Source organism: Aquila chrysaetos, chromosome 13 (assembly GCF_900496995.4).
Source record: "Aquila chrysaetos chrysaetos chromosome 13, bAquChr1.4, whole genome shotgun sequence".
NCBI classification, from domain to species: Eukaryota; Metazoa; Chordata; class Aves; order Accipitriformes; family Accipitridae; genus Aquila; species Aquila chrysaetos.
In genome coordinates, this window is record NC_044016.1 from 41,089,143 (window position 1) to 41,111,051 (window position 21,909).

Here is a 21,909-nt window from a genome sequence, read left to right on the forward strand (position 1 = left end):
TAGTAGTAACTGTGTGTGCAAGAGGCTAGTTAGGTGTCCAAGGGTGAAATTGTTCCAGGTAGGAGGCCAACATAAGGCTTACTATTAATGTTGATGTAAACCAAATACATTTTAATATAGATGTAAGCCAAATAGATAACAAGCCTCCAAAACCATCTTAAGGAGGATTTTGCAGGCACGTTGTTAAATTGACTTGGAAATGGAACTGGTTGAAGTGCTTTGGATGTGTAGTGAAGGCATAATTAATACAATAGTCAGGAGGCTCATCTGTGCTGGGACAGTTTTCCTGTGCCAATATGCAGCACCACACTGAGCAAGTGTCTCCCATAGACACTTAAAATTGTCAGGCTGAGTGAGTTGTGTTTGGGCCATGCTTTGCACCTGAAGAGGATCTGCATGAAAGATGGCATAGCTGAAGTGGTGGCTACAATCAGCCTGCCCCGAGCCTGGGGCTGAATCTTAGCTAGGGCAGTCCAGGAGATAAAATGCGGAGGATATGAGTGGGAATATCTCCCTGGTGCAGCTGAGACTGAGACTCAAAGCATTTCCCCACATGCTCATACATCACATCTCCTTACAGTTTTATGAGGTAAACATGAGTCTTTGCCTCCCTTATGCATCCATACAGTGTGGCCTGAGGCAGAAGGGCAGGAGAAGCTGGTCTGTGTTAATTGCCCACTTAGAATATGTACACCATCTTACTCATTTTTATGCTGCAGCTTTTTTAAATACAGAGGTGTGGCTGGCATATAAATGAGGTGTTGGTATTTAAGTATCTAACACCAGTTTTAACTTTAAAGCTGTTTTCTGGAAGGAAGCATGGAAGAACCCAGCAATTTGTTTGGCTCTCAGTCTGTACTGCAGCTGACCAGAAGTTTTGGAAACAAAAAGCTGGATAGAGAAAATACAGAAAATATATATTAAAACCACATGAAAATCATGGCTAAACTGGATGAAGAGGAGGAGAGGAAATGCATAGACTCTACAGCAACCCTGAAGAGTCATAAAATTACATGGTGCAGGTTGGCTTGATGGAGATTACTTGCAAGGGTCCACGTATTCTAATTCCCACCTGCTCCCAGGTGTACGAGGCACAGTTTTTCTGCAGTTATGATGATTTGGGGAGAAGGGAGCACAGGATCATGAATCATCTGAAACATTATTGAGGCAAACCAAGAGAAAGAGGCACAAACGTGCAGGCAGAATTTCCTTGTGGACCGCACAGTTCCCGCCTTTGGTTCAAGTCTGAGCTATTGAGGCAAGCGCTCACATAGTATAATGTGGTAGTTTCACTGAATTTATTGGAGCTTAATGTCGTGTGTCACATTCAAGCCCTGAATTCATGCATGCTGCCACAAATGAGTTTATTTATAGCACAGTCAATCCAAAGCATTTGGAGGTAGTACTGTTATTGTAGGTTTAAAGTAGTGTAAATAATAGAACCTGACTTTGCAATGGCTGTGCACAAATGGGAGCAGGAGGATAAAGACAGTCTTATTAATCATCCAGAGTACCCACAGCAGTTCACTGCTCCTCTCAGCTTCCTGTCAGTCAGATCAGAATGGTTTAGATATGGATATAATGCTCTATAACTGGCCATCTTTAAACAGGCTAGCATGGATCCTGAAAATAGCATAGCAGAGGCATTTTGCCTGGGCTAATACCATCAGCTCTACAGCAGCCCAGGTAGAGAAATGGGCTGGTAGAATAGTGTGTGCGCCAGACACTGAACTAGGGTGCTTTGATGTGCTGCTGTGATGTGTCATTACCAAAAAGTTAAAGCCAAATTCTCTAAAGTGTCCATCAGTTCTGGGGTGTCCAAACTGAAAGATCTTCATGGAGTTCACTTTTTGGAAAGTGCTAAGCATTGCCCTCTGAAAATTAGGAAGGTAGCCGTTTGCCTTTAGATGATATGCCTAGACTTCAGATTCCCAAACCGTTTTACTTGCTCATGCATTTCCTTAAGGCCAGATCCAATGGCGAATTATATTACTCTTGACCAGACTACAACAGATACTTAATGCAAAGGAGGCACTGTTGTTCTTTGCCCCAGTCCTTCATGGGAAATAATTAACTCAATAAAAGTGACTTCTTCCTTTGTTTTTTTTCCCTGGCCACCTCTCACCTCTTCCAAAGAAAGTTGGCTCAGCCCAGCTAAGGAGAAATAGATCTTTAGGACATAGTCTTACTTAACCAGAAAATTCACTAGCAATCAGCGAGTGAGGGCAAGGGCTTCTGCATATAGCTGAAAGTAGCTATGATGTTTTTCTTTAGTCCAGAAAATAAATTTAATTTATATAGTTTTTTCAAAGAAAGTGCGTCAGACACTTAGAGCAAACCCCACTGATTCTGGCCTTGTTTATCTGTGTAAATGAAATAGCCTAGGAAAAGGAATGACCTTTGCAGATGCTGCATTTTTTTCCATGCATTCCCTGGAGAACTACAGGTCCGCCCCATTCAGTTGCAAACTGTACAAGGGTTACTTAAACGGAGGGCTTTTTTTTCCTCCGTGGTGTCATGTCTTTCATAAGTGTATGACTTTGACATGTGCTATGATCTGTATTGAATGTGGTTTGTGCACATCAACTTGAAGTCTTAGGTGTGAAACAGCCTTGTCTTCTAGTTTTAGTGAGTTAAAATTGAGATTCCTGGATCTGCTTCTAGGATGACAAGAGAGGTTATCTTAAAAGGATGAGTTAGCTTTCCTATTGAACTTCATTTACCTTTTACTAGTATGTCTAGGAAGAAGAATGTATTGTATTGCAGATGAAGAAATAGGGACAGGCTCCTGCTTGTATTAGGAACTTTGAAGTGTAGACCAAATCTCCAAGGATTTAATGGGTACTTAGAAGACACAGCAGATATGAAACAAATAAAAAGGAACTGTTCCTTTACCCAACTCATAACTAAACTATGAAACTCTGTCACAGGACTTAAGAGGAGGTCAAAACGATAAATATGTAAGGGGAAAAAATAAACATTAGTCAGATGGGTCATAATTAATGCTATAACCCCCACCCCTGCTTATTAGGATAGCAAAAATACATACTTTGTATTTTCCAGAAGAGTGAAGGTAAATAAGGACAAAAAAAATCTACTCGGTTAACTGCATGCTCCCTTTCCAAATTATAGTCCTGATTAGAGGCAAAGTCCTTTATTTCTCATTTCGTACTGTTTTCTCGTGTAGCCTTCATTTTAAATGATGCTCTGTTCCATCTTAAAGAAGATATACTTCACTGACAAGAAACATATTACCCCTATTTATCATATAAAACTCCAGGGACAGTTACTGAGTATGTGCTTGCTCTCACACTGTAAACTGGTGGAGTTTTCTGGTCTCCCAAGATGGAAAACATCCTAGACACATTCCTGAAATATGCAAAATTTGGGTTCAACACGTGCTCTCTTATGCCTGAATGGCTACAGAAATTTCAGGGCAACAGAAAACCAGTCCTCTCCGATGCTTTTAAACTTGTAGGAGGTGGCTAATAGCATTCTTCTGCTTTTACGCTGGATTATTCATCAGAAACAGCTGCTTCTCCATGCATCTGTGACATCAGGGTGGGTCAGCTAACAGAGACCTCTGTCAATCACATGCATGTTGAAGATCTGTGAGGAAAGGTGATAGAAAGGCAAAGAATTACTTTACTGTCCTGAATTTTCACAGCTAAGTGTGTAGAAAAGCTGACAACTACCCTCGAAGTTCCTTCCTCTGCCAAGAAAAGCCAATAGCCACCTCTCCATCCCACAGGCCTTTACTACTTCAAAACAAAAGACCTCATTGTAAGGTTTTTATAGCATGGCAATGATATAGAAACCCTCAGGTATTCCTCACCTAGCGAGCAAATATGGTTGCTGAACTGTCATATTTTTCTTCTTTGAAACACAGGGACAGGAGATACAGTTGCAGCAACAATCACAGAAATGGCTTGGGGTTATCAAAACAATTGCAGCACACATGAACAAACACTTCAGCCTTGCCAAGCTAAACTAGCCTAAGCATTTTGCTTGGCCAAGCATGCTCCCAGCTGATTGCATTCAGCAGGTCCATGTGTGTCATCTGGAGAGGCAGAGGGAAGGCGAGAGGTGCAGCCCAGAAGAAAACGTGGTGGCCAGTGTGGGCTGTATCCTCACTGGGTTCCCTGTAATGGCATTTTCTTTCTGGTACTTGAGTAATTGTTTCTATTTGTGCAAAATGAGCAGGTGTAAGGCACTGCCTTTCGGCTCTGGGACCTTGTTATTCCCACTTGACGCTTGCTTTGCTCACTTGTGTGAGATGGCACATTTGCTTCACTGCCTTTGGTACCCCAGAATAAGGGTCTCATGCATATACAGCTGTAATCGTAAGAATTCAAAAGGGAGAAAGAAAAGATTTGTACTGTTTGTAGACCAAAAGCCTTTCCAGACTTGGGTGGCAAGACAGAAAATAGATTTTTTTAAGGCTTGAACTTTGAAAGTTCCTACAGGCTCAAAGGCAGAGAAGACGAAACTCTCCCCATCTCTGGACTTGTCCAAACTAATCAATCTATGCTGCCAATTTATGGGGTGTCCAGTTGCTCTTAGAAGTACATAGCACTTAAAAATGGAAGGAATCTTCCCCCCCTGCCCCCCCCACCTTGGACTGTGATAGAAAAAACTTGATCTGTTTATAGAAATCACTTTGCGTGTATGTGTATGCATATGTTAGGAGAAAGAATGCGAATGTATGAAAAACAGCCATCTCTTCATTTCCAAGTCTGCAATCTCAAGAGTTTCTAATGATACTGGCTGAGAAGTTGTGTTTGAATGCTTAGCTGGACCAAATATGTTGGACAGATTATCCTGATGTTTCATGCCAATGCAAATGAGAGAAACTCCACTGAAACCTATGATGTTCCACCGGAATAATGTTAGAGGAGGGAATGAGGCCACTTCCAGTAGGTATATTTTGGATCAGACATCTGAAGTTTCTCAGCATCCAATGGGTTTGGATTAAGGGGGTTGGTTCAAAAGGAGGTCTGTTGACAAGTGCCATCCCTCACACTGACCAAAACGTATCTGAAAACGTGGCTAGAAAAGTCTTCTGTGTATTTTGGTGCTTTGTACACGCTGTGTCAGTATTGTGTCAAGAGACATATAAGAGATTATGCTGTCTCCTTCTTAAACCAAGGAGCAGCACTTTGAGTAAACCATGCTGATACCCAGTATTTCCTTTCCACGGAATAGTACTCTGATGCAGACAACTCTTCGTCTGTTTTTCATCATTTGCTTTCCATTGGGGAAAGAGCTGGTATCCCCCAGAGCTGCAAGAACAAGCTAGGAATCGCAGGGTAGAGAGAGAGAGACGGATGCTGTATGAGATGCTCACCAGCTCTGCTAGTCAGCCTGAGCTCTTCTGGGGCATCACCCCTCCTTTCTCCCTAACATGGTCAGTGGCTCTATGGCCACAGCCTGATGCACAGTTCTGCTGTGATGTTGTGAGCAGGGCAGTGGGTGCACCTGCCATGCTCCTCAAATGTCATTTCATGCTTCCACATGTGCTTTGTGCTTCTGTGCATATAAACGAAGATTCAGTGTTGATTCCTAAAGCATGAAGATTCTTTAGCAGGCATTCCCTGAGGGCGTACTGTAAGCCACCAAAAAAAAGCCCTGCTGCCCAGGAACAGGTAGTGGCAGAGCTCTACAACCATTATTGGTCTGGGCTGAGATACAAACAAAGGACTGATCCAGCCCAAGATCTCTTCTCTAGCCAGAGGCACATGCTCTTCATTAATGGCCACATTGCATGACTCGGGGTTTGCAGAGGAAAATAAAAACAGTGAGCTCATCAGAGAAGGAAAAACACGAGTGAGAAGAATTGTTGTAAATATTTATATCTTCAGGGCCTTTAATGTGATTGTCGTTTTCCCTTTCTGCATTTAAACAGCCAAAATGTTATTGTTTGGGACTGTGATTTTTTTTTTTTTCTTTTGAAGGGTAATTTTTAAGCCTACACATCTGTACCCCATGTCTAGGCAGCCTGTACACTTAGTACACGCAGTCATAAGAGGAGCTGAGGATACTTGGAGCTATCTCCACAGGCACTCAGCACCCTGACAGCATCTGACTCATGGCCTGGTGTGTAAAGAAAGAGCTGCCTCATCCAGATGGACTTAAAACTACTGTAGAAAATCAATCCCTGCAGCAATTGCATTGACATGACTGGCTGGATTCAATCTGTTGACTGCAATGGCTGTTGTGCAGCCATTGTGTGTAAGGGAGAGATATTTGACGTGCCTGTATGCAACTGCTTTCCCTTTGGAAGGCTCTCTGTTGCTCTTGGAGTGGAGGGCTGTGGTAATAGCCAACTGCCTGCTGAGCCCTAGATGCAAACTTTTTGCATGAAATAATAGCCTCACACCCACATAAACTTAAATTGTTTCTATGGAGAATATCCTGGATCAGTCTAAAACCTCACCCTGCTTGCTTTTTTAGAAACCCAGGGAGAGCCTCAAATGTGTGTGTGTGTATATATATATATATATAATTTTTTTTTTTTTTTAAGCTTATGAGAGTGAACTATATTAGCCTGATAACGTGAAAAGCATTTTTCATGAGAGCATGAGGTGGCACAGCCTTCTGGAATGAAGTACAGGCCTGGGAGACAAAGGCTGGGGATTTATTACTGCTTTGCAACGTCTCCAGGGCATTTTAGTTCACCTTGGTTTCGCTTTCCAGTCTTTGTTCAGACTGTAAATTATTTAAGGCAGGATTTGTACACATGTGCAGTGGCCAGTAGAAGGAGACGCTGATTTTAGCATGGTTGTTCAGGTGAAACAGTGATTGCTATCTGTTGCTTAGAGCCAGCACTGACTATGGCTCCTACTGGGATTAGGAAGCTGGAGAATCAAGGATATATGACTTTGAATTTGCTGTCACCTCACATAGGGCAGGGGTCACCTAATGAGCAATATGAGTTTGGAGCTGTAATTAGGAAATGTCTATGTGGCAGGGCTTTGGGACGCCTCCTGTTTTCCCTCTTACTCTCAATGACTGTGACACCAGCAGCACACATAGCCACCCTGTAATCATACAGTATTGTAAGTTCAGAGATGTTCACAGTGGCATATCCTGTTGTTTACTCATTTGGGTTTTTTTAATTGACATTTGAATTGCGCTAAAGAACAAAGTATGAATTTACTATTCTGTTTCTCTTTGATCCTTCTAGATCATCAAAGAGCCCCCCCCCACCTCCTGCAGAAGACAGTGAGGTGAGTAACACTGGCAACCCGATTTCCTCAATGTTTCGAACAAGATTTTGTTCAGTCTTCTCACAAGAGGTTGTGATTCTGCTGCGTGGCGGAGTATGGACCATTGAAAACTTTGTGCTCAGCTCTGTAGCCTTAAAGTCAATAGTGGTTTAGCTAAACTAGGGGCTTTTTAGCTGATGTCTGCCATGTGTGTTTAACTCTGCTCACTTTGCTTTCTACAGAGGTAGACATGTGGTGTTAATTTACTTAAGAGTGAGTGTAGATCTATGTATACAGTACCTCCATGGAGCAGGTAGGAAAGGAGGACAGAGGCAGACAATACTTCCACTTTGTCGGAACAGCACTACAGAGTTAGGCTGTGATTCACAAAAAGGACAACCCTTAAGTGTATGTTTAACTTTTAAGTTAATGGAACCTAAACATACGCTTAACTGCCTTCCTGGAATGGTGTGGTAATAATTTTGATGGTTTAGCATATATAACTGCTCTTGGTAGCTGAGCGGTGACTCATGATGCTAATCCCTTGGACTACAGTTGCTGTGAGTAAAGGCAGCCCACGGTCTTTGCAATGTGTCTGAAGACAGTGGCCCAGATTCTGAGCAGATGTAAAACCCCAGTAAAATTGTCTTGACATCAGAAGAGCTGCACTAGCCAGGGAAGTTCTAATGGAGAGAAATGGTAAAGCAACATTAAACCCTTCCTCTTAATTCTGCTTATGCTTTTTAGATGAACCTAGTACAAATGGTTTAAAGCTATGTCACTATCACTTAATTTGTAGACTCTGCCCAAAAACATGCTGAGTTTTTCATCTGCCTCTTTCTATGTCCTTCTGCTTTCAGCATGCAATGAGTCTCTTCTTTGCTTTCACTGTTTTGCACATGGGATTTCATTGAAAAGTCACTGGGCTGTGTTCAGGGTGTATTGATGTCAATGGGAGTTTTTCCATTGACTTCACTGGGGTTTGGATCAGTTCCTCTTAGCTGTGCAAGCAAAAGAAGACTTAGATCTATGCTCAGAGTGATTTGGTTGGTTAGTTTGCCTTGCTTTTTGCATCTGCAAATTCATTGCCTGCTTCAGCTTGCAAGTGGAAAAGCTTGCTGAAACGATCCTCTCTGTGCTCTCCATAAAGTCTGGCCCAGTGAGTGTGCTCTGTGCCAAGGCAGACAGGCACCCTTAAAAGCTCAGTCCTCTGCAACACTACGGAGGTGGAATCCAGCCTAGCTTCTGCCTGCACTGAGCACAGAGAAATAGTTCAGGGCTGCTGGAGCCAAGGCCAGTACTAGAACCTCCATCTTGGTGGCACTTGTCCCCTTCAAAACAGGCCTGAAACAAAACTCTAAATCTGAATGTTCCTGGACCCAAGGGAGATCTACATTTGGACCCAGTGCTCCCCATGCCTCTATATGCGGGCATCTGGCCTATTTTCCGAAGTAGACGTTTCTGTTTGGGCTGTATGTAAATCCACTAGCTTTGTTAGCTTCTATCCTCTGAATTAAAAGGAAAATATTAATCTAAAATTGCACATGCTCTGTTCTGCATCACACATGCCTCCAAGCCAAGGGATTCAATTGCTGAAATTAATTAAAATACATCATTCTGGAATGCTGGCTCACTGGCCAAGGACTGGTAGGGGAAATTACATCTCTGCTAAGACAAAAGGAAGGCATGCTTCATGTATAAGGAAGCCTTTTATCAAACCAGTAAGTGCTGCAAAAGCAGACCAGTTGCTGCAAAATAAACTAATTGCAGCAGACCAGTTATGTTTGCCTCAGGTTACGTTTAGTTAAGCTGGTAAAGATATTTCTGGACATGTTATATTTTCTCTCAGCCATGATTCTGACAGAGAGGAGCAGTCTGTGCAGCTTTTGGATGAAACAGTCCTCAATTCATCTGTCTTTCACAGCTTTCCTATAGCAATGTATTTGCCACTGGCTTTTTATTTTAAATGAACCTGGTCTTGTACTGTGGAGAACATGGGGCAAATCTTCTTTGTATAGAAGCAGAATGTTGCTCTGCTTGCTCTTGGGCTTGCTCCCCAGAGGTGACTGCTTTAAATGCAGACTTGTCCAGGCTTTGGTTGCACCTAGAGTAGGGCACTGCACAAGGCCTGAAAAATTGCATCAACTCATACCTGTAACCTGCTTCCTGCTCAATACCTGTAACCTGCATACCTGGTTACCTGCTTCCTCGTTAATACATGAGGAGAGCTGTATGATCTTTTGGCCATTATTCTTACCACTTGGGGACCCTGGGATGGGGGGCTTTGGTTACAACAGTGTGCCAACATTGTAGGGACTAGTCTCATGGTATAATTTCACACGTACTTTCCACCAGAGCACATCCCCTAAGCAAAATACTCAGTTATCCTATAGCCATCTTATACAATTAGCAGCCAAATGTTTCTTAGAAAGGAAAATGTAGTTTATACTGTTTTAGAAACTGTATAGCATCAGAGCAGTGCTCAAAAATTAGTAAGGCTTGAAGCTGTGGCTTGTACTATGCATTTTTTCCCAGACAGAAGAGCTTCCTGCTAGTAGAAAAATAGCAGAAGCTCTGAAAAGATGCATTTCATTGGTCCCATTTACTCTTATAGAGCCTGGTCCACAGAACAGGATTGGCAGTAGTATGCTGCTTTCACAGAAGGCTGCATACTCAAGATTTTCTACTTTGCTCAAAACAAATAGAAGATGGAGTTGATTTTCTACAATCCAGTTTTTCTTACGTGTTGCAGATAGCTTTCTTCCTTGCAGAAAACCTAGCAACTGCTTGTCTCCAGCATGAAAGAGTGCTAATCCCTTAAGCAGCAGTGTTACAGTTACAGTAAGATTATTATTTTTTTTTCTTCTCCCAAAAATCTTGGCAAAAAAAAGACAAGAGGAATTCTTGCATCAGCAGATTTGGGAGCTGAGGCCCATATGTCTTTGCACTGCAAGGAGAATGCATTATACTGTAACAATGAAGAGAAAGTAGCATTGCTGTCAGACCCGCCAAAGGTTTTATTGAACTCTACTTTAAAGGCCTTTTGAGACATATTGGAGACACACTCACTGTTGGTGAAGGAAATCATTATTGGCTAGAAACTTCCAATTAATTCATTCAGAAATCGCAAATGTCGTCAACTTACTGCTGTGCTCCTCAGACAATGCACGATACAGGAGGAGGTTAAGCCCAGATGAAGGACAGATGGTTTTACTTACAGCCAGGAAAGATTGAGTTAATGCCAATCGGAAGAGGTGAATGCCTCGAGGAGCCAGCGAGCACCTTTCTGGCCTGTGATTAGTCATTGATGGTGGATCAAAACCACATTCTTCTACCTCCAGTGAATAGGAAGGCTTTTTCTAGCCCTCTTGGAGGAAGACACAGCTGCTTTTATTCATGTGTCCCATCACCTTCAGGCTGGGCTTATTGGAACAACTCTTACTCAACTCAGACCAGAAGCTTACCATGAGGCTGAAGCTGGTTCTCACTATAGCAACTCATCTTCTACATCAAAAAAACCCGACCTGCAGGGCTTAACAACTTCCAGCAATTTCCTATTCACTACCTGACCCATGCCAGAGGTCTGCAGCTAGTCAGTCCCACAGAAGGACAGTCTCTGAGTGCAGTCAGAGGGTGCGTAAACTGGAGCCCTCCAAAGTATCCCCAGGAGGCACGCTCTCTTCTCATTGCTTCCTTGCTCTGTAAACAGAGACCAGGCAATGTTAAAATACACTGCTGGATCTTAATTTTCTGTCATGGCAGTGCTTTCTTCCACAGTAGGGATTTAGGGACACAAAGTTCCCTGAAATCTGGCAAAACCAGGCAGGAGATCTACCAGATAACCAGAGCATGCCCTTTCCTCATCACTCAGACCTGTTTTTAACATGCTGCTCTATCACCCAAGCTCCACAGTCACTCGTAGCATGGCACCAGAGCCAAGCCACCAACCAGCCTGTAACTGGATAATTCTTATGTCTGTTGTCATCTTACCCACATACACCAAAGGAAACACACACAAGAAAGTCCTGGAGGGAAAGGACCATTCAGCAGCACAGTCATGAGATGCTGAAGGCGATTATCACTGTCATGGGAGGCCAGCATGAAAAGGAGGAATTTACCTCATTGCATGGCAGCTATTGTTAAGTCAACAGATGAAAACACCTATTCAGCTTGAATCACTTTGATCTTTGTGAACTAACTTCTTTCTCCTGCAACAGAACATTTATAAGGCCAGAGAATGGCTAAAGGGATTCATCTGCTTGGGGAGCTGCTTGCACCCTCACTTATTGGTGTTTATTAATCTTTTCCAAATTGTTTTCCTCTTCCTGAAAAGCCTTGCTGGGGAGACAGCAAAATAAGCTCCAGAGAAAGGATCTGATAGGAATTTTTTGTAGACACCAAGGCAGGAAATGTATTCTATTATTCCTGAAATAAAGCCAGGTCACAGTGGTATGCCAGCTCTTTTCCTTCCCTTTTACTCCCCTTTTACAGTGAGTTGGGAAATATGGGAGGAGGAGAAAAGGAACCTTTCAAGAGACAGTCATTTAAAAGAAAAAGAGTTGGGACGTTATTGTTAACAGATGAGGTATATGTATTACACCATGAAGGTGTGGAGTTTTATAGCCAAATTTCATGTGAAATATCTAGGCAGGCCCAGCACAGCAAACTCAGTGTAGAGGCTGTGAAAAGTTGGGTTTAATCACATCACAGTTGCAATGGGAGAGCCAGTGTTAATTCCCTTGACCTTATAAGATCTAAGATCTTATTTCATCTTCCTGTGGCTCAGTGTCTGAGCTATAGAGCAGGAATAACTCAACATCCTTTCTTCTTTAACAAAACAGGGGTTTCTCTCTTAACTGTGTGCATGCAGCGCTTTGCACTTGGAGGATATAACTTCAGGCAGGATCTTTAAGAATCTGTACCATAGATAAACTAGGAGTTTCTGTGATCAGTAAGACCAACAAAGGCTGGTTTTCTAAGCATTTGTGTCTCAAGGATAAGCTTATATATGGATTTTTGGTGCTTCATGAGATCTGAGGTCTTTCTTCAGCCTGCTCCTTAGAGCACCAGTAGAACATTTTGTTTTAGATGCTTTTGTGACCCGTGAGTGCTTTCTGATGATAGTTTGCAGGCTTGGGCCAGTGACAGGCAAAGATACGAGAAAAACCAAAGTGATGAGTTTATGCAGTTGCGATTTACATGCCTGGCAGAGTATAATGTAACAAGCAAAACCTTCCACAGCAGGGAGGAAAAGTTTCTTGAGAACTGAGCAAGGTGCCCTCAAAGTGTAACAATGCCTTTGCGTCTGAGAGGTGGCCATGCAATTTGGAAATCAGTCTGGCTTTGGGAGAAAAAGCAAGCAGTAAGGACCCAGAAGCCTTGAGGACAGTGGATTCACCTCCATGTTTCCTCAGCTGTAAAATTAGATGATAACATCTCTTACTCAGCGGAATGATTGTCCTGCCATGTCTTACAGCACTTTGTGCAGGCAAAGCTCTCTATAAATGCTAAATTCTGACAAGATTCAGGCATTGCAGAGACAACTGTGAAAATAATTATAAGGGTGGGGAGAGGGATAAGTTGTCCAAACTTTTTTTATATCTGGCCAAATTGAGTTTGAATTCTTACCCTGAGTGGTTCAGATGTCCCTAGTGGAGCCTGAGTTATCCTTGTGTTACCCAGAGATGAGGTTCCCTCAGGTCAGGGTCAAAGTGTACAGAGCCCGGCATGGACTCTGAGATAAACACAGATCTTTGTCTTCTGAAATCCAGCAGTTATGAATCTGGACCTCTGACTGTGAAATGTAGCTCTGTCCTCCTGCTTCTTATTTTTTAAAAGAAACTCTAGCTCCATCTAAAGCAGATTTTGGGAGTGGAAAGATGCCAAGTTCTGTACAGCCAATTTCCAGCATCCTTAAATGCACTTGAATTTTCCGGGGCTGTTTTTTATACTGCTGCTGGGTCAGAGCTGAAGTTGCTTATGCAGTTCTTCTTCAGGCAAAACCCCCATTGTAGCTAAGCGTAGAAAAATACGGGCAAAACTCAGCCAGGATGAGAGAATTCAGCCCTGTTTTGTTGGCTTACATCTTGTGAATGGGGCAATGAGCTAGGATGCTGGACATGGGGATTGTATGCCTCTTCCTTCTTGTTTTCCTGCTGTCTCCCTGCCCTGACCCCCAAGTTTCCCATTGCTTTCCTTTAGCTACACATGTGTGTTGTGAGCATATTTGCCAAGTGTGTAGGACGTCACTGGTGGGTTTGGGATTTTTTTGCTTGTATTGCAAAACCTCCTATGCCCTTCAAAACATGTAAACAGACTCATCCTGGAGAAAGCTTGTGACTCTTTTGTTTTTCAAGTGTCCACTGTTGTGTTTTTGTGCGTGTGCTGTTTCTGTTGTTGTTCTGGCAGAAACACTCCTATCTTAGATTGAAGTGACTTGCAGGGTTTTTAAGGGCTTGTGGGGAAGATTTCCTAAACCTTGGTATTTCCTGTTGTGAGAAGTCCAGTCTGTGCTAAACTGAAGAGAGAGAAAGAGAATTGCTGAAGGAAAATATTTAGATGGCTTTGATTCCAATTTTTTAAAAAAGTCCTTATGGAAAACTTCATGCAGAGATATTAAGTTCTTAGGTTGCAGCAAAGAGCCTCAGCATCTCTAACCAGAGCGAGAGAAAGAGGTCAGCTATGAAGGAGAGGAACCTTGCATTTATGACTCAATTGTTCACTCTTCCTTTAGATCAGAACAAATTTTGCAGCTGAACTTATGTGTATTTTGAAAAACAGAAATGCTTTTGTTTGACATGAAAAGCATAGTTTGTCTTGGATTTTTTTCCCCTAGTTTTTCATTTTTCCTACTAGGGGGTTCAATTTCAAAGTATTTTTGGCTTTTCCAGTTTTGGAAAACTCCTAAGTTTTGGAGTTTTGCCAAATCCCTGTGAAAAATTAAAGAAAGAAAAAAAAAAAGAGAGGGACTATTTTTCATTTCTCTCCACATTTTTCACAGGAAATACTTCACGTTTTTGATGAACTCTGCTTTTCTGCTTTGCCAGTTCACAGGCTGAACTGCAGAAATTAAAGGGACAGGCACTATGTAGGTCAGAACATATGTGGAGTTGTTATATAGTGCAACAAAGAATATAGAATATATAGAATACACTTGCTAGAACTTTATTTAGACTCATTTTAAATAAACTTAAGGATACTTTCTTGATTTGTTAATTTGGCCATATCTGAACGTCATCATGAAGGCCAGGGTCCTGAACATGTTTAACTTCATGTATGGTGATGTACTGTAGGTTTCTGCTTGCAGTATGTAGGGGTAGAACACATTCAAATCAGTACAGAAATTGTCTTATTTTTCACAAAGAACCTGAATTTTTGCTGGCATAAGCCCATGAAAATCACTGAAGAGACATGGACTTCCATGGGCAGCCTCCCTAGCGGAGGCAGAAGTTCATTATAAGAGCTAATGCCATTCTTGTAACTTTTCCATTAGACTTTTCCGTCCTATTACACTTGGCCAGCTCATTTCAAAAAAACCTCATCTCCATGTTGGGCATTCACGTATTCATGCTGGGGTTGTTTCCTAATTTGCCTTCACTCAGGAGCAAATTTGACTTGCTTGCTTTCAAGCTTTTCCCCCCATTCTGTCAAATCTGAACTACAGTACAATGATTTATCTGGGCCCTGAAGGGTTCCTCCAGCATGGGGAGCCATGAGTCAGGAAACACTCCTCAGAGCAGCAGCTGTTCCCCCCCTAATTGCAGGCATAAGTGAAGGGATGGCAAAGAGCTAAGTCCCTGCTACCATCACTCGTGGCTAGCATATCAACCAGACTTGCAGCCAAAGGACCCCAGCTCTTGAGCTATGCTGAGTGCTGTTTTGGTGGCTGCTTCAATGATTTTGCAACTTGGAAACAATTTACTTCCCTGAATTTAAAGATGATGAAAGACAGATCCTCCTTTAATTAAAAAAAAAAAAAAAAAAAAAAAAAAAAAAAGGCAAAAATCACATTCTTGCTGGAGCAGGTCTGTACCTGTCAAGTGGTGGTGGTGTTTATATCATGAAACATTTTCTTTTCATGAGTGTACATCCTCTGGAAAATAACCAGTGAGAGACCAGAACCTTGACCACACTGGCTCTAGCAGGCTTAAAGGGCCACATAGCCTGCGACTGTTTATTCCTTTCCATCTCTAGTCATGCTTCCTAACAGTGCAACCCCTTCCTTCTGTTTTGTAGGAGGAAGATGATGATGGCCTTCCAAAGAAGAAATGGCCAACAGTAGATGCCTCTTATTATGGCGGACGAGGAGTTGGCGGCATCAAACGAATGGAGGTAATTAGATACCAGTTCATGTATCACAAGATCTTATTTGTGAACCGACCTGTGATATCCCCCTGCAATTTACCCAGAAACTCAGGAGATGGGCACAAACTTCTTTAAGCTTTTTTTGTACATCTGAGCCCAGGTCATTTTTATATAGGAATATTTGAGGGCCAAACATAGATTCCTGAAGTTTAGGACCATCTTCTTCCTCTAGCACAGTAAGATCCTGGCCTGTGCCTGGAATACAGGAGCAGTGTTGCCATGCAAATTGCAAGGAAATATTTTTAGTTTTTCTGAAGACCTTCCCCACTCTCACATTTCTCATAAATCACAAAGAAGAAGTTCAAAATTTGGGCTCTACTCTAGAAACAAGCTTCACAGCCTGTGCCAATATCTATTGTTCTTCACCTTGGATTTGGACACTGGGAAAATATGGACAAGGATCTAGTTATTACACCAGGGATGTAACTCTCTGCAGAAGCTACTATTATAATACGCCCTGATGCCATCTTTTCAGGTGCGCTGGGGAGAAAAGGGCTCCACAGAAGAAGGCGCTAAGTTAGAGAAAGCCAAGAATGCCAGGGTCAAGATGCCAGAACAGGAATATGTGTTCCCTGAACCCAGGAACCTTGCAAACAACATGCGCAGACCTTCCTCTCCTAGGAAGTGGTACTCTCCAATCAAGGTAAGTCCAGTCTGGCGTTGTACTGCATAGGATTTTTCCAGGAGATCTGTATTAAGTGTTTTCACATCCAAGGCTAAGATGTAGAACTGTCCACAAACCTGTGATCTCAAAATGCTGCTAGAGTAGTTGCGCATGAGGGAGTCCCCTGAACATGTGTCTAGGGAGGTGCTGTGGGGCAATGGGAATTTCCCACCACGTTGATCAGGTTTTGGGGTTCCATTGCTTGCTTAGACCAGAATAGGGACCTGATCTCTTCTGGTGGCATAGCTAGCTTCTGTAAAGTGCTTACAGACTCGACGGCACTTCCAAGGGCAGGCCCTTTAGTCCACGCTGCATATTGCCTAAGATGTAGGGAATAAATAGCATCCTCTTTCCTTAGAAAGAGGGGAGAAAATAGGAAGAAAATTGCTACTAAGTGTCATCAGGGAGGGTTGTCTTCAGCAGATCAAGGATTGCAGTGCGGCATATGGATGTCTGCCAGCAGATGTGGGTCACAGGGCCAGGCTTGCTGCGGGGCAGCGTGCTCGGCTTACGAGGAGAGAATGCCCTGCAAGAAGCGTTTGGCTGAATTAGAGTGCCTCATATGTGGAAGGTCAAATTCACACTGATATCGGGTCACAAGCAATGCAGAGCTGCACAACAGTCGCCCACAGGAACTGGGAAGACTCTTGTTCTCTGCCATCTGTCCCAAGGGCCGGCAGCTGTTCTTCAGTTTGTCTTCACTAGTACAAATGGTTGCAAGTGTACAAAACAGAAACAAGCAAGCAACTGAATAGTTCACTGAAGCAAAACTCTTCATTGCACATGTGAATGCTTCTTGTGGATTAAGAGAAACAAACCACACAAAACAGATACTAGCTGCATCATCCAGGGCGTGGTACGAGGGCACTCCAATGTCAGAAAGCTAATCTTTTGCTTTCAGGACAAATTGAGCTGTCCTCAGGAAAGGAGGACAGCTTAACTACTGTATAACTACTCTAATGAAAAGAAAAAGAAAATAATTCCATGCTCCCATTCTCAGGTTTAACTCTTTTGGGAATGGTAATAGTCTTCTCGTCTCTCTTCAGTCTGGAGCAGCAGACTGTAATTGTAGCATACATATACGTATTTGTAGCAGCACTGTAGTTATCAGTCTCAGAAAAGACTGAAAATGCCCAATTCATATCCAAGTGCAAATCTTGCACCACTGGAGCTTGGATCTCGTTTTGAAGAGTAGAGGTGCTGGTTAGGATCTTAGAAACCCTCTACAGGCAATTTATCTGCAAGTAGTCTGCAAAAAGGGTGTGTGTAACATATGTAGTAAACCTTTTGGTGTATAGAGCTCACCTTAAACTTTATGCTGGGGAATGAGGAAGGGAATTTCCTCACTGCTGGAAAATAGAGAGTTTATTCTCCTGTTTTCTTCCTCCCCGGTAGCAGTCAATCTAGTCAGACATATTCTATTAGCTAAGTTATTGCAATGCAGTTATACTACACTGCAGTACACCCAGGTTTCCCTGCATTGTATCTTGTTACTGATCAGCTCCAAGCAGTGCCCATAGGAATTTGGGCAAGTCACGTGTTTTGGCTTTCCTCAGTCATTGATCTTGCAGCTGGTTCACATCCAGTGATGGGAATGGCAAGGATGCACAAGGGAGTAAGAGTGGTTTCCGGAGGATACGGAAATGTGAGCCTCTTTGAAAATTTAGTCCAATGCCTTCTCTCTTTTCCCCCTTAAAGATTATCATCTAATAAACATAACCTACCAACAAGTCATTTTCAATTGTGTTATAATGACTTCAACATGTGTTCATGAAGGTTATTCATTCCCACAGTGGGACAGGTTAGAGAGTCAACTGTTTCAGTTCAGAGTGGGGAATGCAGTAAGCACCATCCCATATAGCTGCTCCTTTGTTCCGAAATGCATTGCATTGTCATTTTGCATCAGTGCAAAGCATTTGTAAAACACAGTCATCCCATCTGAGAGATTTTCACTCTACTGTGTGCTCATGGAAACTACCTCATCTAGCTGAGACACAGCTCAGTTGCTTTTTGCATGCTGCAATCAGAAGGGTGCACAGCACACAAAGCTATACTCTAACCACTGAGGAGCTGACAGAAACACTGATTTTTAGCACAAAGAGCCCTGAATACATGCTCAGGCAGCTGGAATCCATGTGGGTACAACTACCCAAGATCATTAGTTGAGAGCTGGGTCCTTTCCCATAGACGATACTGCTGAGTTTCTCCCCTCCTCCTTCACCAGTTCACACTGTTGGATTACAGCCTCAGGAGCCTTTCAGTTAATTTTCAGAGTTTATTCTGCACAGTAGGAAATCAGTTCTGAACAGAGGAGTCAAGTTTGTTGCAGATCTGTGTCCCAGCTGGAAATTCTCCAAAGTTCAAGAGAGGCTTGGAGAAAAGATTCAATGTATGTAGGGTTCAAGTTCAGTTCTGACTAGGAACAGCTTTCGCTTCATAACAGCAAGAATTCAGTTATAAGGGGGCCTACAAATATTAGGAGTATCTTATGGGTGATGTATATTCTTATTTCCTTTAAAAATATCCGTCTTATCTACCGTTCAAATTGTATACAGTATAAGGGCAGTTCCAATCCAAGACCCCATATCCAAATGCTCCCAGAACTTTGGGGTGTTCCACATCTGGATAGCATTTAGCAGCCTGAGTCTGTCTGTAGACAAGTATTTACCTAATTATTAATTGCCACCACACATCTTACTGAACTGCACCCAAAAAGACAGTGTATGCAGATGGGATAACTGCATCCAACACTTTCCCCACGTACAGTCATGAGCACTCATCAGATACAGGGGAGATCATTTCTATGAAGCAGGGGTCCTGCTATTACTCTTCCTGTGCAGTAAGGAATTAGCAAAATTGGCAAAATTCATCAGCACTCTTGGCAGAAGCTCTTGTCCTGAAGATGTGAGCTTATGAAGACAAGTTTGCATTGTGTTATGCAGGGAAGCTATCACAGAGTCATAACAGGCAGAGGGAGGCAAGGAGGGGTAGCCTATTAGGTCATTGGGTCTGTACTCTCAGCCAAAGCAGGACTGCTAATTCGAATCTATCCTTCACTGCTTTTTCCAGTCTGGTTTTTAAAATAACATAGAGGCTTCCACCACTTTTCAGGGGGGAATATTTCACAGTCTACCAGACCTCACCCATAGGAAATGTCTCCTGATACTCAGCTTAAATTTTCCCTCATCCTCATGGTCCAAGTGCACTCAGCTCTTTTGGTTAAAGCAGATGTTAAATTTCCACCCGTTCCACTGGACTTGTTGAAACGCCTCTTCGGAAGGTAGATAAAATGCATGTAACAAGCTACTTTTTTAAAGTCATTGGTAAAGGAGGAGGGCAAGGAATTAAATCTCAGGAACAGGGAACCAAGGTAGCTTGAATCTGACAAAGAGCCAGGAAATTCACATTTTAGGGCCAGTCATCTTGCTGGCCAACAAGCCTCCCTTTCTCCATGCAGCACAAGTGCCAGGCTTTCTACTTGGAGTGTTCTGCCTTTTTGCCAGTTTATCTGACCGAGTTTTTCTTCCATCTCTTTGTTACTCTTCCCAGAGTAATGTTTATAAGGTAGGTAGACAGCTGAGAGTGGATAGATTGCTTTTTGAAATGCTCCAGAGATTTATTTGCTGCCAGTGTGGCTACTGACACTTCACAGATGATGATGATGATGATGATGATTATTATTATTATTATTATTATTTGCTGCTGTTACTTCTTAGCATAGTACCAACTGGATTATCCTGCTTTTAAAGTATCATTTCAACAGTTTGAAAAGTCAGTGCAAATAATCCAGCGAGAATGACAAGTCTGAAAACTTCTTAAGAACTTGCCAAATCCTCAGCTCATCTGACAGAGGAAAGGGGTGCACAGATCATAGATGCAAGTGAAGGATTGTAAAGGACCATGCGTTTAGTTTTAATCTGGTTCGGGGCATGCTCCCTGCTACAGTTAGCCACACAGCTCTGTATGCTTAGTTTTGGTTAGCAGCTTTCTTCCTATCTCTATTTCTACCTCTACTTTTATCCACCTGTCTACCTAGCTACCTCTCCTTTCTTCCTTCTCAGAGCATTTATAGTACTTGTTTGACTTCAAAAGGACCACTATCAGTCTCTAAAAAACAAAGCAGAAGGGACCACAAGGAAAAGCTAAACTCACTGTTCATCCACAAAAACTCACATACAGGACCTGCCTCAAGGCTGAGGTTGAAGCAACAACTGGTGCTCTCAGGAAAGAAACCTCAGGTGAATCCTAAGTGGAGGCTACTGAAGCATTTACTAAGCCATGTGTTCCTGGCATATTTTCTAGCCTTTGTCCCTCCTGTCTTTATTTACAAAGCTGACATGGCACAGCTTCCTTGCTAGAAGAGGCCCAAGGGCAGCTTGGATTTATAGGCAGCTTACAAAACTGCCTCTAACTGACACCACCAGATACCAGGTCTCAGGAGCACTCTAGGTGTCAGGTCAGTCACTAGACCAGGGTCGATACAGTGCTGAATTAACCATCAATCCAGGAAGAGAATGCATTCATGTTAAAGCAATGGCTGAAACTATGCCCTCCTTCATTTGTCATCTGCCCTTATTGTTTCTCCTTTCTGAACTTCATATCTAGTAGAACTCAAAGCTTTATTTGCCTCCAGACCTTTTTTTCCTCCAAGCGACCTTGTGCTTCAGTTGCAAAGGAGTTCCCAAATACAGAGACACGGCCTACCCACGTTTATATTTCCAAGTGAATGCATTGCCATTTTCATTTCTTCAACCAACATCATCCTTTCCATGATCCACTCTCCCTCTCTTCCACCCAAATGTCTCAGGCAGACCCTGAAGCTCCACTGAGACTCTCAAAGATGGAGCTCTTGGCTTTTCCCAAGAAATCTTGGTAGGCTCTTGGAAATTAGGACTGCAGAGTAAAAAAGACTTTTTTGTTCCATGGAAAGTTGTAATTTTCCCTCTGTTTTCCTAAAGGAGAAATGGAAGAAAAAGCTACTTATTTCTTAAGTTGTCAGAGGGGACAGGAGATCAAGAGCTTCAACCAGCTCAGATGTAGGGGGAAAGATGGATTGGGATAGACAGGGATGGCTTTCCTCAGGTCTAAGAGGTTGTGCTGTCCAAATGCCAAAGAGCCTGACAGAGGAATTTCTTGCTTCTTCCTTTGAGAATTACAGGCTTTCCTGGCTCTCACCATAGGAAGTCTTTTCCCCAGTATCCTATGGAAACAAGATCTATGCAGTCATTCTGTGTGTCTGTCTGTCTCGACCCATGTGTCCCTCCAACTCCCAGATAAGCTTTGAACCATCAGCTCAACACAGCGGTTGAGGAATATAAGTCTCAAAGAGGATTATGACCCTAATGTTTTCTTGAAAAGGGAAGAGAAAGCCTCTGTGTCCCCCTGAAAGGAAGAGTATACATTGAGTGCTTTGCGTCTTTAATTAGATAGCAGAGAACCAGGTGATAGAAAGACCTTACAAATACCCTGGCTGTCAGGAAGGCCTCACCTTCACAGATGCTGAAGTTTACTATCAGCCACGAGAACCAAGCTCTCAGAAAAGCAAGCTTCCTTACTGTTAATGAAGCTACTTGCTCTTTTCCCACCATCACTGCAATATTCAGCTTACACTTCCATTTGCTTAATTTTGTCCCATTATAGTTATATGAGACAATTCTGCTATTATAAATTTTT

The 21,909-nt window shown here is 42.6% G+C and overlaps 1 protein-coding gene across 1 annotated transcript in view; it reads left to right on the forward strand.

The window, feature by feature from the left end:
- Window positions 1-21,909, forward strand: part of ANTXR1 (ANTXR cell adhesion molecule 1) — a 113,313-nt gene that overhangs the window by 64,851 nt on the left and 26,553 nt on the right. The window contains exons 14-17 of the mRNA XM_030035873.1: window positions 3,069-3,073; window positions 7,197-7,229; window positions 15,444-15,539; window positions 16,048-16,215. Of these exons, the coding sequence (XP_029891733.1) occupies window positions 3,069-3,073; window positions 7,197-7,229; window positions 15,444-15,539; window positions 16,048-16,215 (302 nt within the window). The remainder of the gene's footprint in view (window positions 1-3,068; window positions 3,074-7,196; window positions 7,230-15,443; window positions 15,540-16,047; window positions 16,216-21,909) is intronic.